We start from the raw sequence: 25,595 nt of genomic DNA on the forward strand, positions 1-25,595 counted from the left end.
GACTTGAACTCCTGAGCTAAAATAACCCTCCTGCCTTGACCTCCCAAAGTGCAGAGATTACAGGCAGGAGCCACCATACCTGGCCAAAATATTTTTATATCACATTATATTAGCAGATATCTTGAAAGATTACTGTTTCCCAAATGAGGGTAGTTACCAGATTCACCACTAAATCTTGTATTTTACTGCACTGATGAAGAATCACGTATATGACTATTTAGGTTCACAGAGACAGAACAAAAAATATATACGTATTATAATGAAAAATTTTTATAGTTATAGTTCAATAAAATCATACCTATATTATGCAGCTTGAAATATTATTCTGAGAAAAAAATATATTATTCTGAGAAAGAATCTATACTCTTTACTGGAGAGCAAAAGCACAAAAAGGGTTGAGAAACCCATCCTTCATTAGAGTGATTTCTTACTATAGATGCACGATATGCCTGTCAGTAGGTTGTGGGGTGATCTGCCTCAACCTCCTATCCCATTGCTTGCTGGGGTTGAGTTTAATTAATGGGCCTGGATCCATTGTCTCCCCTCAGTGAACATCTATCCTGAAGCTACTGGCTTAAAGGAAGACAATACTTTTCCAGAAATACATTTTTAAAACATCAAAGATGTACAATTAGCTATATTCAAATGATTTCTTACAGTCTTTTTAAATTCTTAATATTTGTAGATGTGGCCAGACACAGTGGCTCACGCCTATAATCCCAGCACTTTGGGAGGCCAAAGGCAGGTGGATCACCTGAGGTCAATTTTCAAGACCAGCCTGGGCAACAAAGTGAAACTCCATCTCTTCTAAAATTAGCTAGGCAGGGTGGCAGCTGCCTGTAATCCCAGCTACTTGGAAAGCTGAGGCCTGAGAATTGCTTGAACCCAGGAGGCATAAGCTGCAGTGAGCCGAGATCAAGCCATTGCACTCCAGCCTGGGCAACAAAGTGAGATTCCCATCTCAAAGAAAAAAAAGAATATTTGTAGATGCTTTGTTTTTTGTTTTTTTTTTTTAATTGTGGTAAAATGTACATAACATACAATTTTAACCTTTTTTTTTTTTTTTTTTTTTTTTTTTTTGAGATGGAGTTTTGCTCCTGTTGCCCAGGCTGGAGCTCAATGATGTGATCTCAGCTCACTGCAACCTCTGCCTCCCAGGTTCAAGCAATTCTTCTGCCTCAGCCTCCCAGGTAGCTGGGATTATAGGTGCCTGCCACCATGCCCTGCTAATTTTTGTATTTTTAATAGAAACAGGGGTTTCACCATGTTGACCAGCCTGGTCTCAAACTCCTGACCTCAGGTGATCTGTCTGCCTCAGACTCCCAAAGTGCTGGGATTACAGGTGTGAGTCACCTCGCCTGGTCTTTAACCATAGTGTAGCGTTCTGAAGCATTAAATATATTAATATTGTTGAGGACTGGCCGGGCGCGGTGGCTCAAGCCTGTAATCCCAGCACTTTGGGAGGCCGAGGCCAGTGGCTCAGGAGGTCAAGAGATCGAGACCATCCTGGTCAAAATGGTGAAACCCCGTCTCTACTAAAAATATTTTAAAAATTAGCTGGGCATGGTGGCGCGTGCCTGTAATCCCAGCTACTCGGGAGGCTGAGGCAGGAGAATTGCCTGAACCCAGGAGGCGGAGGTTGTGGTGAGCCGAGATCGCGCCATTGCACTCTCCAGACTGGGTAATAAGACCGAAACTCCGCCTCAAAAAAAAAAAAAAAAAAAAAAAAAAAAAATATATATATATATATAGAGAGAGAGAGAGTTGAGGACTTTCTTTTTTTTTTTTTTTTCTTTTTCTTTTTTTTGAGGCGGAGTTTTGCTCTTGTTACCCAGGCTGGAGTGCAATGGCGCGATCTCGGCTCACCGCAACCTCCGCCTCCTGGGTTCAGGCAATTCTCCTGCCTCAGCCTCCCGAGTAGCTGGGATTACAGGCACGCGCCACCATGCCCAGCTAATTTTTTGTATTTTCAGTAGAGACGGGGTTTCACCAAATTGACCAGGATGGTCTCGATCTCTTGACTTCGTGAGCCACCGCGCCCGGCCTGAGGACTTTCACTACCATTCTTTTCCAGAAGTTTTTTATCTTCTCCAACTGAAACTTTGTATCTCATGGTCTCTTGATACAAATAATTCCAATACAAATTCCAGTTCAGTTCACATGGCATTTCTTAGGGTTTATTAAAGATTTCACGGCCTGACCAACATGGAGAAACCCCATCTCTACTAAAAATTAGCCAGGCTTGGTGGCACATCCCTGTGAGCCCAGCTTCTCAGGAGGCTGAGGCAGGAGAATCACTTGAACCCAGGAGGCAGAATTTGCGGTGAGCCAAGATTGTGCCATTGCAGCCTGGGCAACAAGAGCAAAACTCCGTCTCAAAAAAAAAAAAAAAAAAAAAAAAAGATTTCACTAGATAGAAGTGTGTGTCTCTTAAATAGAATTTAGAAAGATGAGATTAAATCAATATCTTTAAACTCTTTGTAGACACTCATTGTGAAACGTTGCTTGGAATAATATGTTACAAATATATTTAAAAATGTCCATATTCTTTCTTAGATCTTTATTTAATTATTCCTTTTGAGACAGAGTCTCTCTCCGCCTCCCACATTGGAGTGCAGTGGCCCGATTTCGGCTCACCGCAACCTCCACCTCCCAGGTTCAAGTGATTCTCCTGCCTCAGCTTCCAAAGTAGCTGAGATTACAGGTGCCCACCACTGCACCCAGCTAATTTTTTTTTTTTTTTTTTTTTTTTGAGGTGAACTTTCGCTCTCGTTGCCCAGGCTGGAGTGCAATGGCACGATCTTGGCTCACCACAACCTCCACCTCCTGGGTTCAAGCGATTCCTCTGCCTCAGCCTCCCGAGTAGCTGGGATTACAGGCATGTGCCACCAGCCCAGCTAATTTTGTATTTTTAGTAGAGACAGGGTTTCTCCATGTTGGTCAGGCTGGTCTCAAACTCCCGACCTTAGGTGATCCTCCTGTCTCAACCTCCCAAAGTGTTGGTGTTAACAGGCATGAGCTACCATGCCCAGCTAATTTTTGTATTTTTTTTTTTAGACTATTCAAGTGCAGTAGAGAAGGGGGGAAAGAGTAGAACAAGGAGTTTGATCTGTAACTGACTGTGAACAATCAATTGAGATAACTCACTACCTTTGGACCAGCCTAATTTTTGTATTTTTAGTAGAGATGAGGTTTCACTATGTTGGCCAGGCTGGTCTGCAACTCCTGACCTTATGATCCACCTGCCTTGACCTCCCAAAGTGAATTTTTATATTTTTAGTAGAAATGGGGTTTTGCCATATTGGCCAGGCTGGTCTCCAACTCCTGATCTCAAGTGATTTGCCCACTTTCACCTCCCAAAGTTCTGGGATTACAGGCTCAGCCACCGTGCCTGACCTTAAATCTTTTTTTTTTTTTTTTTGAGACAGAGTCTCCGTTGCCCAGGCTGGAGTGCAGTGGCACAATCTCGGCTCACCACAACCTCCGCCTCCCAGGTTCAAGCTATTCTGCCTCAGCCTCCCGAGTAGCTTGAACAAAAGCACTCGTTTTCTCCTTGTTAAAAAACTGATTTTGTCCACACATTTTTTTCTTTTCTTTCTTTCTTTCTTTTTTTTTCTTTGAGACAGGGTCTCGCATCATCACCCAGGCTGGAATGCAGTGGTGCAATCTTGGCTCGCTGGAATGCAGTGGTGCAATCTTGGCTCACTGCAACCTCCGCCTCCCAGGTTGAAGCAATTATTTTGCCTCAGCCTCCTCCTGAGTAGCTGGGACTACAGGTTTGCGACTCCATATCCAGCTACGTCCACATGTTTTCTGTTTGCATCTGTCTTTATAAAAGAGAATCCTCACTGTATCTTCCTTGGTAACATTGACTTTGTAAAGTGGAATTTTGTTTGTTAACATTATTAGTTATTTTCATAGGGCTTGTTTTTCTTGGAACATGCCATAAAACCAAAATATTTTGAATGTTACTCATTGACAAAGAGCAGACTCAAGAGTTTTCATAATAACTTTAACCAGATCGCTAATACTGATGCTTAATAAAAGAAATATACGGCCGGGCGAGTTGACTCAGACGCCTTTAATCCCAGCACTTTGGGAAGCCGAGGTGGGCAGATCACAAGGTCAGGAGTTTGAGATCAGCCTCAACAACATGGTGAACCCTCATCTCTACTAAAAATACAAAAATTAGTCAGGTGTGGTGGCAGGCACCTGTAATCCCAGCTACTCAGGAGGCTGAGGCAAGAGAATCACTTGAACCCAGTAGGCAGAGGTTGCAGTGAGCCGTTATTACACCGTTGCACTCCAGACTGGGTGACAGAGCAAGACTCTGTCTCAAAAAAAAAAAAGAAAAGAAAAAAGAAATGGTGTACTACTACTAGGCCATTTTGACTTTAATAGCTCAATTTTTATCATACTGCATTTTAGTGAATTTTTGACTGTGGGCTAGGGATGCAAACAGCAGTGACCCATATTTTTTACTGTTTATAACTGTCATAGTACAAAAATGTCCATTATCTGTAAAAGTGGAAAATATCATGTTGGTAGTATTATTACTTTTACTTCATTTAAAATGTTCTCTAAAATAGGTTGGACATGGTGGCTAATGCCTGTACTCCCAGCATTTTGAGAGGCCAAGGCGGGCAGATCACTTGAGGTCAGGAGTACAAGACCAGCTGGCCAACATGGTAAAACCCTGTCCCTACTAAAAAACAAAATTTAGCCAGATGTGGTGGCACATACCTATAATGCCAGCTACTCAGGAGGCTGACGCAGGAGAATTGATTGAACCCGGGAGGCCAAGATTACAGTGAGCCAGATCACACCACTGCGCTCCTGGGTAACCGAGTGAGACTCCATCTCAAAATAAATAAATAAATAAAAATAAAAAGTTGGCTGGGTGTGGTGGCTTACACCCATAATCCCAGCACTTTGGGAGGCCGAGGCAGGCGGATCACCTGAGGTCAGTAGTTCAAAACCAGCCTGGCCAACATCATGAAACCCCATCTCTACAAAAATACAAAAATTAGCCAGGTGTGTTGGTAGGTGCCTGTAATTCCAGCTACTCTGGAGCCTGAGGCAGAAGAATTGCTTGAACCCAGGAGGCAGAGGTTGCAGTGAGCCAAGATTGTGCCATTGCACTCCAGCCTGGGTGACAGTGTAAGTCTCCATCTCAAAAAGAAAAAAAAATTAAATGAAAGTTGCCAGGTTAAAAAAAAGAAGAAAAAAAAATTAATAAATACATAAAATGTTCCGTAAAATAAATTCTGTTTGCATTAGGAAAAGCATAAGTGACTTACATAAATCACCATTTTGTTTAATAAAATATATCATCAGATTGGGCATGGTGACTAACACCTGTAATCACTTTGGGAGGCCAAGGCAAGAGGATTGCTTGGGGCCAGGAGTTTGAGACCAGCCTGGGCAACATGGTGAGCAATCCCTTCTGTATGAATTTTTTTTTAATTAGCAGAGCAGCATGCACCTTTGTTTTCAGCTACTTGGGAGGCTGAGGTAGGAGAATTACTTTGAGCCATTGCACTCCAGCCTGGGCAACAGAGCAAGACCTTATCTCAGGAAAAAAAAATATACACACACATGCCTAAGTATTTTTCTCAATAAAACTAGAAATCAGATAAGTATCAGATGAGTTTCTGTTTAATACTCAGTTTTTATGGAGAATATATAAATAAGACTTATTTTTGGCTTTTTTAGCTTTTCGTTTTAATAGAGATGGGGGTCTTACTATGTTGCCCAGGCTGGTCTTGAACTCCTGCACATAAATAATCCTTCCAACTTGGCCTCCCAAAGTGCTGGGATTACAGACATGAGCCACTGCACCTGGCCTGAATTGTCTTATCTTTAAGTCTAGTGAGTACACTCACTAGACCTTAAAGCCATACCTGGCTGTGTCAGAAATTCTTCAACTTAGACATTTACTTCCGAGTCTTTTAATGAACACAGCTGTTACTAACATAATAAAATCACTGTGCTAAATGTTTGGAGATGTCAAAGAATTATTTTATATTTCTATTCAGCACATAAATACCTTTATAATGGGGTTTGTTAAATATTAAATGGATTAAATATTAGTGAAAAGACACACAATATTTTATTCTGTGCATCTTTAAAAACGGTATTTCCTTATGCCTGAGGAAAGTGAATTTTCTAATTTGGAGCAGATGTGGGGAATCAATTGATTCCTTACTTTTTCTACACCAGCTCCATAGATGCCTGGCTGGATAATAAGGGTCCAGCCTCAGCCAGCAGATCCTGGACCATGTGTTGCTTAATGATGAGGATACATTCTGTGAAATTCGTTGCTAGTCTGCATCCCAAATCCTGTGCTGTACCATTGTGAAAAAGTGCTCACATGTAGCCTCGGTGCATATTCTTGGAAAGTAAATTAGTAGCTGACATTACCCCTAAAAATGTCCTTTGGAGACCAGAATCTTAGGAATATAATTGAATTGAGTAAACAGTTATTAGGCAGGTATGTATCAGGCATTGCACTAAACTCTGCTAACACAAAGATGAAAGGAAACTCATCCAGCTTTCATGGAACTTGTAAACCAATGGAGAAATCAGAAAAACCAAGTATAGTCTTGTGTTGCTTAATGATGAGGATCATTCTGTGAAATTTGTTGCTAGGCAATTTCATCATCTTGTGAACATCAGAGTACACTTACACATGATCTAGCCTACTGCAGACCCAAGCTATATGGTATAGCCTATTGTTCCCAGGCACAAGGCTGTGCAGCATGTTACTGTACTGAATACTGTAGGCAACCATAACACAATGGTAAGCATTTGTGTGTCTAAACCTATCAACGCACAGAAAAGGTACACTAACAATAATCATATACTCTTATGGGACCACCAGCACATATGAGGTCCACTGTATATGAAAGTTTGCTATGGGGCACGTGGCTGTATTATACGTGGGTCAGGTGCTGTTAAGATGTCAGATGTCCTCTAGGGATATGAATTAGTGAATAATGAATTTTGCTTCGGGATTTAAATAAAACTAAAGGCAGTATCCATTTACTCAAGACCTTCAAGATAAGTAGGCATTGTCAGTTGACTGCTTGGAGGTTGGTGGGAATGTCTTCTAAGTAAAAGGAATGTACAAAGTCAAATAATTGAAAAACGGGTAAGTTTTGGGGACATCAAATGGTCAAAGTAGCAAAGAACTAAGGGTTTCTTACAGGGACAAGTGGGGTCGGTGGAGATACAAACGAGGCTAGCTAGTGCCTATTCAGTATATTCAGCTCACTGATGCCAAAAAAACCATACAGTCTTAAAGTTGCCTGCCTTTGGGATGGGAGAATTAAATGCTCTCTCATCAGCACTCTCATAGCACTTTATGGTGTGTGTATTCATTTAAATTTGGGCTCTGCTTTTTTTTTTTAATTGGGTCTCACTATGTAGCCTAGTCTGGTCTTGAACTCCTGACTTCAAGCGATCCTCCTGCCTCGGCCTCCCAAAGTGCTGGGATTACAGGTGGGATCCACTATTCCCAGCCTGGGCCCTACTTTAATTTGGAACAGAAGATAAGCATAATAATCACAGAGAGCAGTATCTGATCAGTATCCAAAGATGTGGTTGCTGCTTTCAGAATTCTGAGCAGAGAATTCTAAAGACAGCAGAGAAAGATTCACAGAGATCAGATCCAAACTAAGTTTTGAATAATGGTTGTATTTTCATTAGACATGGGAGAGGTAAAGAAATTGTCACCTGGACCAGGACAGATGCTGGGAAAGTGTGCATCACTGTGTTTGGAGGCTAGGAGAGTGGCAGTGGGCTATAAGAGACGGAAGGGGAATAGTGAACAATAACTTTAGCCCTATTGTATGTTCTCAGCTTAAATCAAGTTCTTTGTTTTCCATTTTAGCTTGTTCACCTATAGGAATAACCTGGTCTCCAAAGTAAGAAAAATGTGCTTTCTTGGAAAAGTGAATAAACACACTCTCCCTGTGTGCAGGTTTGCTATCTGTGACCAACACATTAGAAAGAGTGATAAGTTCATATTTAAAATGTTTCCTGAGCTCCTGTGATGTGCCAGGGGCTGTTCTGGGTGCTAAGGTTCTTTGGTGAACAGACACAAACCTCTGCCCTGACGGAGCTGACTTTCTAATGTAAATATGAATCAGTGTGCTAAAGAGGAGAAGGAAGAAGTAGAGGAATTATTTGGGGGAAGGAGTAGAAACAGACTGATACTGAAAGTGGCTTGGGGTGATGCATTCCCAAATACATTTTGCCCATAGCATCTTTCCTTCAGTCAGATTGCCAAGAAACAGGATTCGCCCCTTAAGTTTGGAGAGTTGGAGTCTCAGTTTGTGTTTGAGTCAACCAGAGGCCCTCGTTTGCAGGTTCTACCTGACTCCACTCAGACCTGGAACAGGTTCCCCAATTTGCCAGGAATTTTCCCAAGGGCAACTAGTAACCCCAGATTCCTGGTGAATCAGAATCTCCACAGTTGGGGTGGGGGAGGACAGGAGTCCATGGTTTTTGTTTTCTTGAAACAGCGTCTTACTCTGTTGCTGAAGGCAATGGAGCAACCATAGCTCACTGTAGCCTTTACCTCCCTGGTAGCTGAGACCACAGGCATGTGCCACCACACCTGACTAATGTTTTGTTTTGTTTTTGATGTGGCATCTTGCTCTCTTGCCCAGGCTGGGGTTCAGTGGTGTGATCTCAGCTCCACCTCCCTGTTCAAGTGATTCTCCTGCCTCAGCCTCCTGAGTAGCTTGGATTACAGGCGTGTACCACCATGCCCAGCTAATTTTTGTATTTTTTGTAGAGATGGGGTTTCACCATGTTGGTCAGGCTGGTCTCAAACTCCTGACCTTGTAATCTGCCAGCCTCAGCCAGACTAAAGGCATGAGCCACCATGCCTGGCCTTTTTTTTTTTTTTTTTTGAGATGGGGACTTACTCTGTTGGCTAGGCTGGAGCGCATCTTGGCTCACTGCACCCTCCACCTCCTGGGCTCCATTGGTCCTCCCACCTTAACCTCCCAAGTAGCTGGGACTACAGGCATTTACCACCATGTCTAGCTAATATTTGTATTTTTAGTAGAGACAGAGTTTCACCATGTTGCCCAGGCTAGTATCAAACTCCTAAACTCAAGCAATCCACCCACCTTGACCTCCCAAAGTGCCGGGATCACAACCATGAGCCACTGGGCTCATCTGGCTTTTCATGTTTTTTGTTTGTTTTTTGTGGGGGGTTTTTTGAGACAGAGTTTTGCTCTTGTTGCCCAGGCTGGAGTGCAAGGCACAATCTCAGCTCATTGCAACCTTCACTTCCTGGGTTCAAGCAGTTCTCTTGCCTCAGCCTTGCGAGTAGCTGCGATTACAAGCATGTGCCACCATGCCCAGCTAATTTTGAATTTTTAGTAGAGACACGGGGTTCCACCATGTTGGTCAGTCTGGTCTCGAACTCCCGACCTCAGGTTATCTGCCCATCTTGGCCTCCCAAAGTTCTGTGATTACAGACGTGAGCCACTACATCCAGCCATTAGAGTTTATCTTAATGAAATATGGGCCCTATATTTATTACTATTCTCTTGCTTTCTAAAATAATCTTGGATGTCTTGATTTTCACGGATTCCTGTTTCCATTGCCAGATTGACCACTGTTGATGGTCATTTCTTTTTAATAGATGACAAGTTATGGAGTTCCTGGAGTTTTGGGGGTTTGGGAGCTGGTAAACTTAAATGATTTTCAAACTTTTTTCTTGCAATTGAATAAAAGTTGAGCTACTCAGCGGAAGGGTATGTGTGGGGAGAGGTGGGAGTGTCAAGAGTGCCTCCACCACAGCTCCTGGATACCTCAAAGAATACTGGGTCCCAAAGTTAAAAAAATCACTGATGTGGTCTATTAAGTTCATTAAGAAATGGGAAACATGACCCGGAGGTTGGCGCTTGTTCATCATCACATGAGTAGTAAATGTCAATATCCAAAACAACCCAGGTGACTTCCAAATTCAGTGTCCTTGACCCTGTGTCCCAGCCTCTGGAAAGCCTTGCCATAAATTCTCCCCAGCCCTCTTCATGGTTGGTCATTCTTTCCCCCATGTTACAGCACATTGTTTTGCCAGCTGGATTGCTCAATATGTTAGACTTATTTCTTTTATTTATTATTATTATTTTTTTTTTTTTTTTTGAGATGGAGTTTCGCTCTTGTTACCCAGGCTGGAGTGCAATGGCGCAATCTCGGCTCACCGCAACCTCCGCCTCCTGGGTTCAGGCAATTCTCCTGCCTCAGCCTCCTGAGTAGCTGGGATTACAGGCATGCACCACCATGCCCAGCTAATTTTTCGTACTTTTTAGTAGAGACGGGGTTTCACCATGTTGACCAGGATGGTCTTGATCTCTTGACCTCGTGATCCACCCGCCTCGGCCTCCCAAAGTGCTGGGATTACAGGTGTGAGCCACCGCGCCCGGCCCCTATTATTATTTTTAATATACTTTAAGTTCTGGGATACCGTGCAGAATGTGCAGGTTTGTTACATAGGTATACACATGCTATGGTGGTTTGTGGCACCCATCAACCTGTCATCTACATTAGGTATTTCTCCTAATGCTATCTCTCCCTTAGTCCCCTACCCCCCGACAGGCCCTGGTATGTGATGTTCCCCTCCCTGTGTTCTTATTGTTCAACTCCCACTTATGAGTGAGAACATGCGATGTTTGGTTTTCTGTTCTGTGTTAGTTTGCTGAGGATGATGGTTTCCAGCTTCATTCATGTCCCTACAAAGGACATGAACTCATGCTGTTAGGCTTATTTCTGCTCCATCTCATTCCTACTTCAAGGAAGAATTAAAGCAGTTTAAAGACCTTCAAATTCTTTATTTTGTGAGATGAACCAAGGTCGTATATTGCCTATGTTAATTGTCTTTTCCAACTCTGGGAAACTTTTTTTTTTTTTTTTGAGATGGAGTTTTGCTGTTTTGCTCTTGTTGCCCAGGCTGGAGTGCTGTGGCATGATCTCGGCTCATGGCAGCCTCTGCCTCCTGGGTTCAAGTTATTCTCCTGCCCCAGTCTCCTGGGTAACTGCAATTACAGGTGCCCACTGCCACGCCTGGCTAATTTTTTTGTATTTTAGTAGAGACAGGGTTTCACCATGTTGACCAGGCTGGTCTCGAACTCCTGACAGGTGATTCACCTGCCTCGGCCTCCCAGAGTGTTGGGATTACAGGCGTGAGCCACTGTACGCAGCCAATTTTTTTTTAGACAGAGTCTCTCTCTCTCTCTCTCTCTCTCTCTGTTGCCCAGGCTGGAGTGTAGTAGTGCATTCATGGCTCACTGCAACCTTTACACTCCAGGCTCAAGCAATCTTTCTACCTCAGCTTCCTGAGTAGCTGGGACCATAGGCCCAAGCCACCACACCCAGCTAATTTTTTGTAGAAATGGACTTTCACCATGTTGCCCAGGCTGGTCTCAAACTCCTGAGCTAAGCGATCTGCCTGCCCCAACCTCCCAAAGTACTGGTATTACAGATGTAAACCAGCTGGGAATTTTTATTTTTATTATTTTTATTTTTTTTTTTTGAGACAGGATCTCATTCTGTCACCCAGGCTGGAGTGCAATGGCATGATCTTGGCTGACTGCAACCTCCACCTCCCAGGTTCAAACCAATTCTCCTGCCTCAGCCTCCCGAGGGATTACAGGCTCGTGCCACCACACCTGGCTGATTTTTGTATTTTCAGTAGAGACAGAGTTTCACCATGTTGGTCTCGAACTCCTGACCTCAGGTGATCCACCTCGGCCTCGCAAAGTGCTGCAATTACAGGTGTGAGCCACTGTGCCTGGCCAAATTTTTTAATTTCTAAGTTTTTCTTCTAATAATTTGTCTCACTCTTTTCCACCTTCTCCTCCTTGCTTTTAGAAGGCTCTAGCTGGTGACAAAATAAATTAAGAAATTTTGGGTTGGATAATAACAAAAATACTTAAAGCCAATTATGCTGAGTTTGACAGCTGCTTTTCACCACAAATGGATATAATTGTGAAAATATTGTCATGTTTTCTTCTAGCAAAATGTCATATTATTTCACAAAAAGCCCAGAGATTTCACCTGAAGAAGCTTGGGAACTCCTGCCAAAAATTGTAGCACTTCTCACATTGCAATGGTAATGAATTGTTGCATGTCTGTCTTCCAAAAGAGAGTTCCTTCAAAACGGGAACCATGCCAGAAGGTGAAGTCTTCCAGAACTTAACAGCACAGAACAATTACAATATAGTAAAAAGAATAAGATCAGAATACTTTATATCCTTATCGACATGTATAGTTATTTGCCCTGCGTAAGTGGCTGTTCATGGCATAACTTTTTGCTGATGACACTCACTGGAAAACTGCTCAAACACAGTAGTTCACTTTTCAGCCTTGCTTCTTCTGTTCCACAAAATGTGAAGGATTTTTACATTTGTTATTACATTTATGTCGTATTATATTCCCAGCCCCAAGAATAGTACCTAGTGCTGACATTTGTTAAATGAATAATGAATATTCTTGATACCCATTAAACAGCTTTATTAGAAATAGGAATTAAAAAAGGAGCCTGTCTCATTCCCTAAGGGTAGAAAACAAAAGGAGGCACAGGAGAAAACTGTGTAAACAATTTAAATTTAATCTGTCTTCCTTCCTCCTTCCTTTCTCCTATCCTTCCTCTTTCTGGATACTCTGATCCTATAATCTCTGCAGATAAACTCATATAACCCGTTCAAGAGATTTGGTTCAAGACCTTACAGATGTAGCAGGGCAGGGTGGCTCATGCCTGTAATCCCAGCACTTTGGGAGGCCAAGATGGGTGGATCACAAGGTCAGGAGTTCAAGACTAGCCTGGCCAACATGGTGAAACTGCATCTCTACTAAAAATACAAAAGTTAGCCGGGTGTGGTGGCACACACCTGTAGTCCCCAGCTACTTAGGAGCCTGAAGCCGGAGAATCACTTGAACCAGGGAGGCAGAAGTTGCATGAGCCAAGATCACATCATTGCACTCCAGCCTGGGCAACACAAGAGTGAAACTCCCATCTCAGAAAAGAAAAAAAAAAAAAAGACCTTACAAATGACTATGGGGCCAAAATTGAGTAACTGGGACTGGATTCAACTTCCTGTGTAAAAAGTTAAAAATCAGACACAATATATGAAACAATGGTTTTTGTAGATATTAGATATCTGGCAGCAGAGGAGAGTGACTCCTGAGAGAAGAAAACAAATAAGATGAGCCCTGCAATTGATCCAGCTTACTGTCAAGAGAGTTGCCTTGCCATAGCTCCGGAAGGAGGAATGCACAGGAAGGCTGATAATCCCTGAGTTGAGCCGGCGTTGCTGGGAGGTTAAAATGGCCTAAGTTCACAGGGCAGAGTACCGGAGAGACAGACAGAGCACTACACAGAGAGAAAACTCTGGAGATCTGCAGAGTATCTTTCTCAGGGTTTCAGCTGATAACTGAGGTAGTTCTGGGAAAGAACACTATTGCAGCTCACATAGGGCAGAGAATAGTTTGTGTTCCCATCTGCAAGAGAGCAAAAATCCTTGTAATTCATAGGACATCAAATGAAGTGATCATAGGCCATTTATTGCCTCAATACAGGGCAAAATGAAACCTAGACTAAAGACTGACAAAGCTTAAGAGCGAACCTTAAAAGGATCAGACTCTTTGTAAAGAAACTTTGTAAAGTAACTTAATTGTATTGGGAAATAACCAGCACTTGATAATGTAAACTTAACAATGTCTGACATCCAATAAAATATGACCAAGCATGCAAAGAAGCAGAAAACACCACCCTTAATTGAGACCAATAACAACAAAAACATCAATCAGTAGAAACAGACTCAGAAATGATACAAGTGGTAGAATTAATCATTAAAAAGTTAGCCAGATGAGGTGGCTCATGCCTGTAACCCCAATGCTTTGTGTGGCGGAGGCAGGCAGATCACTTGAGGCCAGGAGTGTGAGACCAGCCTGGGCAACATGGCAAAACTGTCTCTCCAAAAAATGCAAAAATTAGCCAGGCATGGTGGCTCATGCCTGTAATCCCATTACTTTGGGAGGCCAAGGCAGGAGGATCACTTGCGACCAGGAGTTCAAAACCACCCTGAGCAACACAGTGAATCCGTCTCTTCAAAAAAAATTGTTATAAGTTGTTACTATCTTGCATAAGTTCAAGAAAGTAGTGAAAAGATTAAGCAAATAATGGCATGGAATCTCATCCTGGGCCAAGACAACAAAGCAAAGAAAAAATGTTTTTTAATAATAATGATAGAATATGTTAAAAAGACCCAAATTGAACTTCTGGAGACGAAAAATACAATGTTTTAAAATAAAAGTGCACTGGATAGGATTAAGAGAAGATTAGAGACTGCAGAAGAAAAGATTTATGAATGCGAAGGCATATGAATAGAAGCTGTCCTAATGAAAGCCAGGGAGATTAAAAGACTAAAAAAGGCGTGTGAGCGTAATGGCTTACACCTGTAATCCCAGCACTTCAGGAGGCCAGGGCAGGGGGATAGCCTGAGCCCAGGAAGTCAAGACCAGCCTGGACAACATGGTAAAACTCTGTCTCTACAAAAAGTACAGAAATTAGCTGGGCATGATGGCAGGCGCCTGTGGTCCCAGCTACTCAGGAGGCTGAGGTGGAAGGATCACCTGAACCCAGGAGGTCAAGGCTGCAGTGAGCCGTGATCCTGCCATTGCACTGCATCCTGAGCAGCAGAGCAAAACCCTATCTCAAGAAAGTAAATAAATTTAATTAAAAAATAAAAGGCTGAAAGAAAATACAGCATCAGTGAGCTGTGAGACAGTTCAAACAGTCTAATAATGTAAGTGCAATTGTAGTCCCCAAAGGAGGGGGGAGCATAAAATCTTTGAAAAAATTAATGGCTGAAATTTTTCTAAATTGGAAGGAAATTATAAACCTGTAGATTCTAGCTTAGTGAACTGCAAAGACTGGAAGCATGAAGAGAACTATACCAAGGCATTTCATAATCAGATTGCTTAAAACTAGTGGTAAAGAGAAAAATAAAGTGTCCAGAGGAACAAAAGACACATGGTGAAAAAAAGAAAGGTAAGAATGATGGCAGACTTTTCTTTGGAACTATGCAAATGAGAAACTACATCAGTATCTTTAAAGAACTGAAAGGAAAAGAAAAAACCCTTTCAATCTTGAACAGTATGCCCAGTGAAAATATATTTCAAAAATGAAGGCAAGATAGATACTTTTTGGGGGGAGGGGGATGGAATCTCTGTCGCCCAGGCCGGAGTGTAGTCACACAATCACGGCTCACTGCAGCCTCAACTTCCCCAGGCTCAGGTGATCCTTCCACCTCAGCCTCCTGAGTAGCTGGGACTACAGGCGAGTACCACCATGCTCAGCTAATTGTTTTATTTTTTGTAGAGATAGGGTTTTTCCATGTTGCCCAGGCTGGTCTTAAACTCCTGGACTCAAGCAGTCTACCCTCTTTGGCCTCCCAAAGTGCTGGGATTGCAAATGTGAGCCACCACGCCTGTTTCACACTCTAAAGATACGTCAAAACTGAAAGAATTCATCATCAGAGACCTACACTACAAAAAATATTAAAGGATTCCTTTCAGGAGAAGTAAAATGATACCAGGTGGAAATCTGAATTTACTTAAGAGAATGAAGCACACTGGAAATAGTAAATATGTGAGTAAAAATAAAGTGACTACGGTTCATTTTACCTTCAATAGGTCAGGAAGTAAAAATGTGATTTTGAAGGCTGCAACTCATAGTTCATGTCTGCTTGAAATCGCTCAGTAATCCCTTTGCTAACCTCAGTACCTTTTAGAGATAAATTTGTTTCTAAATTATTGGGAAATTATGACTCATGTTATACCAAGTTAATACTAGTAAAGCAAATGTCAGTAGTTTTTTGGTGAGGTATCTTGTATTGACTCTTAGTTGTTTTTTTGTCTTACTTTGTTTTGTTTTTTGAGACAGGGTCTCACTTTGTCACACAGGCTGAAGTGTAGTGGCGCAATCTCGGCTCACTGTAGTCTCGACCTCCTGAGTTCAAGCCATCCTCCTGCCTCAGTCCCCCAGGTAGCTGGGACTACAGCTGTTTACCACCATGCCCGGCTCATTTTTTTGTATTTTTTGTAGAGGCAGGGTTTCACCATGTTGCACAGGCTGGTCTCCAACTCCTGAGCTCAAACTATCTGCTTCCTGCCTCGGCTCCCAAAGTGCTAGGATTACAGGTATGAGCCACCGTGCCAGGCCTCTTGGTGGTCTTCCAAAGTTTCAGCTTATTAGTCAACATCTTCACTAAGCTATATATATTTATACATATGTATATGTATACATATGTATAGGTATATAAAAATATATATATAGTGTATGTGTGTGTATATATTTGAGATGAAGTCTCAGTCTGTTTCCCAGGCTGGAGTACAGTGGCGCGATCTCGGCTCACTACAACCTCTGCCTCCCAGGTTCAAGCGATTCTCCTTCCTGCCTCAGCCTCCTGAGTAGCTGGGATTACAGACATGTGCCACCATGCCCGATAATTTTTGTATTTTTAGTAAAGGTGGGGGTTTCACCATGTTGGCCAGGCTTGTCTTGAATTCCTGACCTCAGGTGATCCACCTGCCTCAGCCACTAGTCTATATTTTTGAAAGAAAAAAGAACAGAGAATCAGATAAGGGAGGAAACAAAAATATTTCTAATAGTGGTCACATACCAAATTTCAGTTTGTGCAGTCTTTGACATCCTGTTTTATGACTCTTTTTCCCCCCACCACCGAGACAGGGTCTCACTCTGCCACCCAAGCTGGAGTGCAGTGGCGTGATCTTGGGTCACTGCAACCTCTGCCTCTTGAGTTCAAGCAATTCTCGTGCCTCAGCCTCCATAGTAGCTGGGATTACAGGTGTGCACCACTGCGCCTGGCTCGTTTTTTTGTATTTTTAGTAGAATTGCGGTTTCACCATGTTGGCCAGGCTATAAGGGTCAAGTTTGGTTTCTCCCATTGCTACGGGCCAGAAGATCTTAAATAGGCAAAGCTAGCTGATTTGCTGAGCTAGCTTTCCTGAAATATCTGTTCTTGCAACCAGTATGTTTCTTAATGAGACCTTAGATTTTCTCCCTCTGTGTGAAAAAAATTAAGTCTGTTATATCTCTGCCTTGGCAATCTTTTAAGTTTTTCTCTGAGCTTAATTAAGTAAAAACTGTTTTTAAGATACAGTATTTCTTTTAAGACAGCTGATGTAGCTTATTCTGGAGGCCAGCAGGCTGCTTCAACATATTCCAGGGGCTAGGCATGGTAATTGTAATGCAGCGTTTTGGAAGACTGAGGTAGAGGATCGCTTAAGTGCAGCAACTCAAGACCAGCATGGGCAACATAGTGAGACCTCATCTCTACAAAAAAAAAATTTAAGTTCTAAGTATTTAGCTGGATACTATAGCATGTACCTGTAATCCTAGCTACTCAGAAGACTGGAGGAGGAGGATTGCTTGGGCCCAGAAGTTCAAGGCCAGATTGGGCAACATAATGAAACCCTGTCTCTTTAAAAAAAAAAAAAGTTCCGAGTATTTGGTCTATTTTGTATACTTAAGGAGAATGAGCTTTATACGAAGTTCTTTTTAATTTTTATTTATTTATTTTTTGAGATAAGAGTTTATTAGCACTTTTGCCCAAGCTGGAGTGCATTGGCAAGATCCCGGCTCACTGTAACCTTCATCTCCTGGGCTAGAGTCATCCTCTCACCTCAGCCTCCCAAGTAGCTGGGACTAAAGGCAAGCGCCACCACACCGGCTAAACTGACTTGAGGTTGTTGTACTCCAAGGATCATTTTGTCTCCTTCTCCTTGTTTGATTAAGTATATTTCTTTTTTGATTACATCTTACATGCATGTGGCACAAATTTCAAAAGGTACAAAAGGACCATATAAAGAGCACATCTTCCTCTGTTCCCCAGTTACCCTCTTTTCTTCCCACAAGTAACTAAGGTCACTGGTTACTTGTGCTTCATTTTAGGGTCTATACATTTACACACACACATATCATATATGTGCGTGCATGTGTGTGTGTGTGTGTGTGTGTATTTTCCCCCCACGCATTTGGGAACATGATGCACATACTATTCTGCACCTTTCTTTTTTCATTAACCATATATCCTTCCAAGTCAGTATGATTAAAACTGCCTCATTAATTTTAATGACTAAAGAGTATTCCACTATGTAAGTAAACCATAACTAATTTAACCAGGACATCTAATTATAGACACTTAGGGTTTTTAAGACAGTTTTTAAAATTAAGATATAATTTACATACTGTAAAATTCACCCTTTTAAACTCAGTGGTTTAATTCGAGACCCTTTTTTTTTTTTTTTTTAAGAAACAGTCTGGCTCTGTTGCTTCCACTGGAGTGCAGTGGTGTAATCATAGCTCACTGCAGCCTTGACCTAGGCTCAAGCAAGCAATTCTCCCACTTCAGCCTCCCAAGTAGCTGGAACTACAGGTTTGCACCACACCCAGCTAATTTTTAAATGTTTTGTAGAGATGGGGGTCTCACTACATTGACAAGCAGGTTCAGGAACATTTTTATTGCCCCAGAAAGAAACCTGATACCCAACCCATGACATCTAGGGTTTTGCAGTCCTTTGTTAAAACCAGTAATACAGTAATAGTAATAATAATACTGCCCTGGATATTCTTATACACATATCATTTGGCACATGTGCAAGAATACCCACATGACGGCTGGTTGAGGGATCTGTGGGGATTGCCGGACCCCAACAGCTGGTTGTGCTGGCACACACCTGTAGACCCAGCTACTTACGGGGTTGAGGATCTCTTGAGCCCAGCAGTTCAAGTCCAGCCTGGGCAACATTGAGAGACCCCACCTCTGAAACAAAAGTGAGTTTAAAAAGGGATACCTGCAGGACAAATACCTGGAAATGAATTTGCTTGGTAAGCTGATTTGTGCACTTAAGATTTTGAAAGACATTGCTAAACTGCCCTCTCTAGAGGTTATATGATTCTGTATCTGGTCAGTGTATAAAAGTTCCTCTTTCCCCACTCCCTGCCATCATAATCCTTCATCCAACTTATTTATCTTTGCCAATCTGACAGGACATGTAGTATCTCACTGCAATATTAATTTATATTTCTCCTATTGTAAGTAAGGTTGATTATTTTAGATGCTTAGGAGCTACTTGTGTTTCCTTTTTTGTGAATTGATTGCTCATAAACCGATTAAATCTTTGACTGATATTCTGGATGGATCCTGATAAAAAACTTTCCTTATGTATAAGCGCTCTTTATGTATTAGGAAGAAAAGGCCTCTGTGGTATGAATTGGAGGTATTTTTCCCAGTTATTTTTGTTTATTTGTCTTTGACTTTGCTTATGATGTGTTTTTCTTTCATCGTGCAGAAGTTTTACATTGTATGTTATTGACTTTGTCAATCTTGTATGACTTGTGTCTTATGACATCTTTAGACATTTCCCACTCCAAGACATTAAAAAAATTCTCCCATGTGTTATTCTAGTATTCTATTACTAGCATTCTACTCTAGTATTCTGTTATTCTATTCTTTTTTTTTTTTTTTTGAAACGGAGTTTCGCTCTTGTTACCCAAGCTGGAGTGCAATGGCGTAATCTCGGCTCACTGCAACCCCCACCTCCTGGGTTCAGGCAGTTCTCCTGCCTCAGCCTCCTGAGTAGCTGGGATTATAGGCACGCGCCACCATTCCCAGCTAATTTTTTGTATTTTTGGTAGAGACGGGGTTTCACCATGTTGACCAGGATGGTCTTGATCTCTTGACCTCGTGATCCACCGGCCTCGGCCTCCCAAAGTGCTGGGATGACAGGCATGAGCCACCGTGCCCGGCCCTATTCTATTATTTTATTCTGTTCTATTCTATTCTGTTCTTTTTTTTTTTTTTTTTTTGAGACGGAGTCTCGCTCTGTCACCAGACTGGAATGCAGTGGTGTGATTGTGGCTCATTGCAGCCTCCACCTCCTGGGTTCAAGTGATTCTCCTGTCTCGGCCTCCCAAGTAGCTGGGACTACAGGTACACACCACCACGCCCAGCTAAGTTTTATATTTTTAGTAGAGATGGGGTTTCACCATGTTGGCCAGGATGGTCTCTATCTCTTGACCTCATGATTTGCCCACCACAGCCTCCGAAAGTGCTGGGATTACAAGTGTGAGCCACTGTGCCTGGCCTGTTACTCTATTCTTTAATGTTCTTTCTCCCCCATTTAACTCCTAGATCCATCTAGAATTTATTTTTGTGTAAGAGATGAGTTACAAATTCACCTTTTTCCCCCCCATATGGTTAACAACTTTTCCCTACTGCTTCAAAATGTTATTTTTACACTGTGACCTCTTGATTAAAAGCTATTATTTAAGATGTTCAGAACAGTTTTAAATATTAGCTTTAATTTTTGAGACGGAGTCTTGCTCTCTTGCCCAGGCTAGAGTGCAATGGTGCAATCTCCACTCACTACAACCTCCACCTCCCAGCTTCAAGCAATTCTCCTGCCTCAGCCTCCTGAGTACTGGGATTACAGGTGCCCACCACTGTGCCCTGCTAATTTTTGTATTTTTAGCAGAGACAGGGTTCCACCATCTTGGCCAGGATGGTCTCACTCTTTTGACCTCATGATCTGCCCACCTCGGCCTCCCAAAGTCCTGGGATTACAGGCGTGAGCCTCTGCACCTGACCTGTTATTCTATTCTTTTTCTTTCTTTCTTTCTTTCTTTCTTTTGAGACAGAGTCTCAATCTGGAGTGCAGTGCCAGGCTAGAGTGCAGTGGTGCAATCTCAGCTCACTGCAACCTCCGCCTCCCAGGTTCAAGTGATTCTCCAGCCTCAGCCTCCCAAGTAGCTGGGACTACAGGCATGCGCCACCGAGGTCAGCTAATTTTTCTTTTTTTTTAGTAGAGATGGGGTTTTACCATATTGGCCAGGATGGTCTTGATCTCTTGACCTCGTGATCTGCCCGCCTCAGCCTCCCAAAGTGCTGGGATACAGGTATGAACCACCATGCCTGGCTTGTTCTATTCTTAAGGTTCTTTCTCCCCCATTTAACTCCTAGATCCAACTAGAATTTATTTTTGTGTAAGAGATGAGTTATGAATTCACCTTTTTTTCTCCCTATGGTTAACAGCTTTTCACCACTGCTTTGAAATGTTATTTTTACACTGTGTCTTCTTGATTAAAAGCTGTTATTTAAGATGTTTGTTGGTACGATTCAGAACAGTTTTAAATATTAGCTTTAATTTTTTTTTTTTTTTTTTTTTTTTGAGACGGAGTCTTGCTCTCTTGCCCAGGCTGGAGTGCAGTGGTGTGATCTCAGCTGACTACAACCTCCACCTCCTGGGATCAAGCAGTTCTCCTGCCTCAGCCTCCCAAATAGCGGGGATTACAGGTGCCTGCCACTGCGCCCAGCTAATTTTTGTATTTTTAGTAGAGATGGGGTTTCACCATTTTGGTCAGGCTGGTCTCGAACTCCTGACCTTGTGATCCACCTGCCTCGGCCTCCCAAAAGTGCTTGGATTATAGGCATGAGCCACCGTGCCCAGCTAGCTTTAATTTTTTAAGAGAGCTAGTCAGCTGTTCAGGGCAGTGATTTCCGAATTCTTGGGGTGCCTAAAGCCCGTTCCCTCCACGCAAATCCCAGTGTCAAGGCCTGCTATTTACAGAGGGGAATACGTTTTGCTCACATCTGTTGGGCCAAGAAATAGTTTCTAACCACTCATCCAAGGATTTCTCCTTAGCCTCATAAAATCCACCTGGAGTCAGCCACCCATCTAGGGATTCCAGGGTTGTTACTTGAATGAGAAAAGGGAGAATCTTCTCAGAGAAAACAGAATTCTTCACTTTTGTGTCATTAGTGTCTGATCTTCAGATTATCTTCTCATTTTATTTTATTTTTTTATTTGAGATGGAGTCTCACTCTGTCATCCAGGCTGGAGTGCTGTGGCATGATCTTGGCTCACTGTAACCTCTGCCTCCTGGGTTCAAGCCATTCTCCTTCCTCAGCCTCCTGAGTAGCTGGGATTACAGGCGTGTGCCACTACACTCAGCTACTTTTTGTATTTTTAGAGACAGGGTGTTGCCATGTTGACCAGGTCTCAAACTCCTGACCTCAGGTGATCTCAGGCTCCCGGCCTGTCTTTTCATTTTAAAATCAGAGTCAGATTTTACAGTTTTGCTTTGGTAAATTTACTTTGATGGACCGTAGATCATCCTGGTGAAAGGAACCCCTGGATTTAGCCCTATCGTGACTGCATTCTGGCATTATTGAAAGCTGGAGAATACAAGGCTAAGGGTCATCTCTTTTCATTTGAAACTGTTTAAAGTGAGAAAAGAGTGTGGCCCTTTAAAAAGTCAAATTCTCAGGGTGCCCCTGACTGTAAAGGCTCCTAGAGTTCTCCCGACTGGGACCAGAGAAGGCCTGCCTGGCAGTTCCTGATGCTGCTGATAGGGGGCAGATATCCCCAGGGAACCTTCTTTCAAGCCAAACGTTTGACCCCTAGTTTTGTTTGGTAGAGAAGGTGGCACAATGGCTTTTAATCCCACTCAATATTATAAAATGGTTCCATTTGCACTACTCAGGAAGTAGTTTGTCACTCTGAACTTAGGGGTCACAGATGTTCTCTGTGCTTGAAAGTGCTAGTGGCAGTGACACCTCAGTGGAGTGACTGGAGTTGACAGGGTTTGTTTAACCCTTAGGGCACCTCATCAAGTAGAGGAATTAGGCAAGTGTGTCAAGTAAGAAGGGGAGCTGGGAGAGTTGTGGAAGTGTTTTTCTTTGGTGTAGGCTATTTTTCACTTACATATTTATTAATTAGTTTGTTCCAGCGACAGACACTTAAAAAACTGAATTCACAAACGATCTAAGGGAATTCAGTTTAAGCGCTTTGTAGGCATAATGTATGTCATGTTTGGCTAATTTATTCCATATGATTGTGATCCCTGAGAGACAAGCCTGTGGTATGCTGATGAGCCATGGTTAACACAATTTTGTCTTACTCAATGTTGTCAGGATTTTAGGGAAGACCTTCACACAGATTTCTCTGTATCTGTGTGATGATCGTTTTCCTGCTTTTCCTTTCTGTCCCATCTTCACTCCTCCACAGTCATGTTAACGCTAGGATAGTCATGCCAGTGTGCCCTTGAGTAACTCCAAGTCTCTTAGACAGCTGCCCTTGTTGATTTCAGCCTTGGGAGTCACCTTTCTGTATCTTTTCCCATTCCTTCTTCCTCCTTTCTCAACCATCATTTCCTCCTCTCCACTGGATTCTGCTCACAGGGCTTGTGATCTCCCAGACCATTCAGCAGCTGAAGGAATTCACCAGCCAAGGGGAAGATCCCACAGTGGGGGTACTTACCCCTTCCAGACTTCCTGAGGAAAGCTAGTTACCTTCCGTGTGGCAGGAGTACATGTTATATTAGTTTGGCCTTGTGACTGTTAGCGGGGGAAGTCTGAGGGAACTGGAGAAGAGATGCCATTTCAACAGAGGAAAAACATTTAGTAGAGACTGTCCCTTCTGCCTTCTCTGGGCGTGTCCCTCTTCTGGGCATCTCTTCAGGATTTCATTCCTCCGTCCAACTGCCGTTCACAACTGCCCTTTCCAACTGCTCCAGAACTCTTGGCCCTGGCATTCCGTGATGTAAATTATGCCACGCATGGTTCAAAATGGGCATGAAGTGGTGTTGCCAGGTGTCGGATCACTAGTGTAAGTTTCCCGGTCTTCGGGGAGAGCCGCTCTTGGAATCCGTGCAGTTGTTGTTTCAGCCGAAGAGTAGTCATTTCACTGGCTAAGCTAGACGCTGTCGCTGGCGGGGGAGAGAGGGACCTCGGGGCCTGGAGCTGGGGTGAACGTTTTGGTTGAGATTCTCTACTTTAAGGGTTCTAGTGTTGGGATGTAGATTGTTTGGAGCTGAACAGTCCTGGTACCGATGCAGAGGGAGAACGCAGGACCTGCGGGCCAGAGCCTGCAGAGACTGCCTGTGGTTAGGGTGACCCCTCTTCTCTCTCTAAATGCAGGAAAAACCGTTTTCCTGTCTTCCTAAAGATAGCCAGAATATGGCAAAAAATGTAGATTGCGCACCATGTTTAGGAACATTGAGTCACAAAATTAAAAGACCTCTTTGTTTATGAGATCTTTTCTAAAACATAAATACTATTTCTCTCCTTGTTTATTGTACATTTTGAGGAAGTTACTATTCATGGTTTATAGCCCCTCAGGGGAATCTGCGTGTGATGGAAGTTGCTGCCAACTGACTGATTTGTCTAGATTCTTTTTTGACTTGTAAGTTAAGGGTTTGTTTTCAATAAAAAGTTTAAATTGAATACTTTCTCTCTCAAATGACCACAAAAATGTTTAAAATTACATTATTAATAATAAGCAGTTAGAGGAAACCCCATGAATTATAGTTGTTTATCCAGAAAAGTATAAGGCATACTTTTATGTTGCATTCATACTACTGCCTTTAATCTGCTTCACTGAAATGTGCTTTCTTCTCCCTTTTCTTTATAGTTGTCATGGATGATGATGATGACTCGTGTCTCCTTGATCTTATTGGGTAAGATGCTTATTCCAAAACCTGAGTAAATCAAATTTGTGAGGTTTGCTGACCACTAAAACAACCTAATAGCATATTAAAACCTGGTAGGTATTTTAAATAAAAATTAAATAATAATCATAGGTTTAGTAGGGAAACAAAGAGACATGATTAACATAGGGGTCTTTTTTTTTGAGACAGGGTCTTACTCTGTCACCCAGGCTGTAGTGTAGCGGTACAGTCTCGGCTCACTGTAGCCTCCATCTCCCAGGCCCACACAATCCTCCCACCTTAGCCTCCCAAGTAGCTGGGACTACAGGCTCGCACTACCATGCCTGGCTAACTTTTTATTTTTATTTTTTGTAGATACAGGGTTTTGACATGTTGTCCAGGCTGGTCTTCAACTCCTGGACTCAAGTGATCCTCCTGTCTCAGCTTCTCAAAGTGCTGGGATTACAGGCATGAGCCACTGTGCCCAGCAAGTAATTCTTTATTAAATTTATTCTCTTATAAATCCCAGGAGGCAGAAACGAATAATAATAGGCAATGGCACAATATCAAAACAAAAACAAGATAAAAATTTTTTAAAACTACTAATTGTTTTAAAATAGGGAGAGGATTTTACTCAGGTAACATATCATTTTCTTTTTACTCTGATAAAAATTCATTCTAAATATAGATAGTATATTTGTTTGTTGATTCATCTCTTTTTTCTCTCTCTCTTTTCTAGAGACCCACAAGCATTGAACTATTTTCTACATGGACCTAGTAATAAATCTGTAAGTAATGTGTAAAACAACACCACAGACATATATTTTGTTTTTTCTTTACAGTTAAAGTAGTAACTGCCTATTGAATTTGTATATTTACAGAGCAATGATGACTTGACTAATGCAGGATATTCTGCAGCCAATTCAAATTCAATTTTTGCCAACTCTAGTGTGAGTATTAGAAACTAAAAGCAATGATTAAATGGTTTCTGTCTCATTGATGCCTTGTGAATTGAGCCTTTAACTGCCTTTATATCAGAAGAATCCTTACCTTATCTGTT

At 42.3% G+C, this 25,595-nt stretch overlaps 1 protein-coding gene across 5 annotated transcripts in view; it reads left to right on the plus strand.

The window, feature by feature from the left end:
• The window catches only part of BICRAL (BICRA like chromatin remodeling complex associated protein), an 82,504-nt gene that overhangs the window by 17,414 nt on the left and 39,495 nt on the right, over window positions 1-25,595 (plus strand). For 2 of the 5 annotated variants that reach the window (XM_054254000.2, XM_054254002.2), the window contains exons 2-4: window positions 24,520-24,565; window positions 25,275-25,323; window positions 25,417-25,485. In XM_054254000.2, the coding sequence (XP_054109975.1) occupies window positions 24,525-24,565; window positions 25,275-25,323; window positions 25,417-25,485 (159 nt within the window). In that variant the 5' untranslated portion in view covers window positions 24,520-24,524. Of the gene's footprint in view, window positions 1-12,037; window positions 12,134-20,916; window positions 21,005-23,574; window positions 23,716-24,519; window positions 24,566-25,274; window positions 25,324-25,416; window positions 25,486-25,595 lie in introns of those variants that run through there. The other 3 variants (XM_054254003.2, XM_054254004.2, XM_054254001.2) reach the window with 3 other exon arrangements.

The sequence above is a fragment of the Callithrix jacchus genome, chromosome 4, assembly GCF_049354715.1.
Source record: "Callithrix jacchus isolate 240 chromosome 4, calJac240_pri, whole genome shotgun sequence".
In the NCBI taxonomy this organism is placed as follows: domain Eukaryota; kingdom Metazoa; phylum Chordata; class Mammalia; order Primates; family Cebidae; genus Callithrix; species Callithrix jacchus.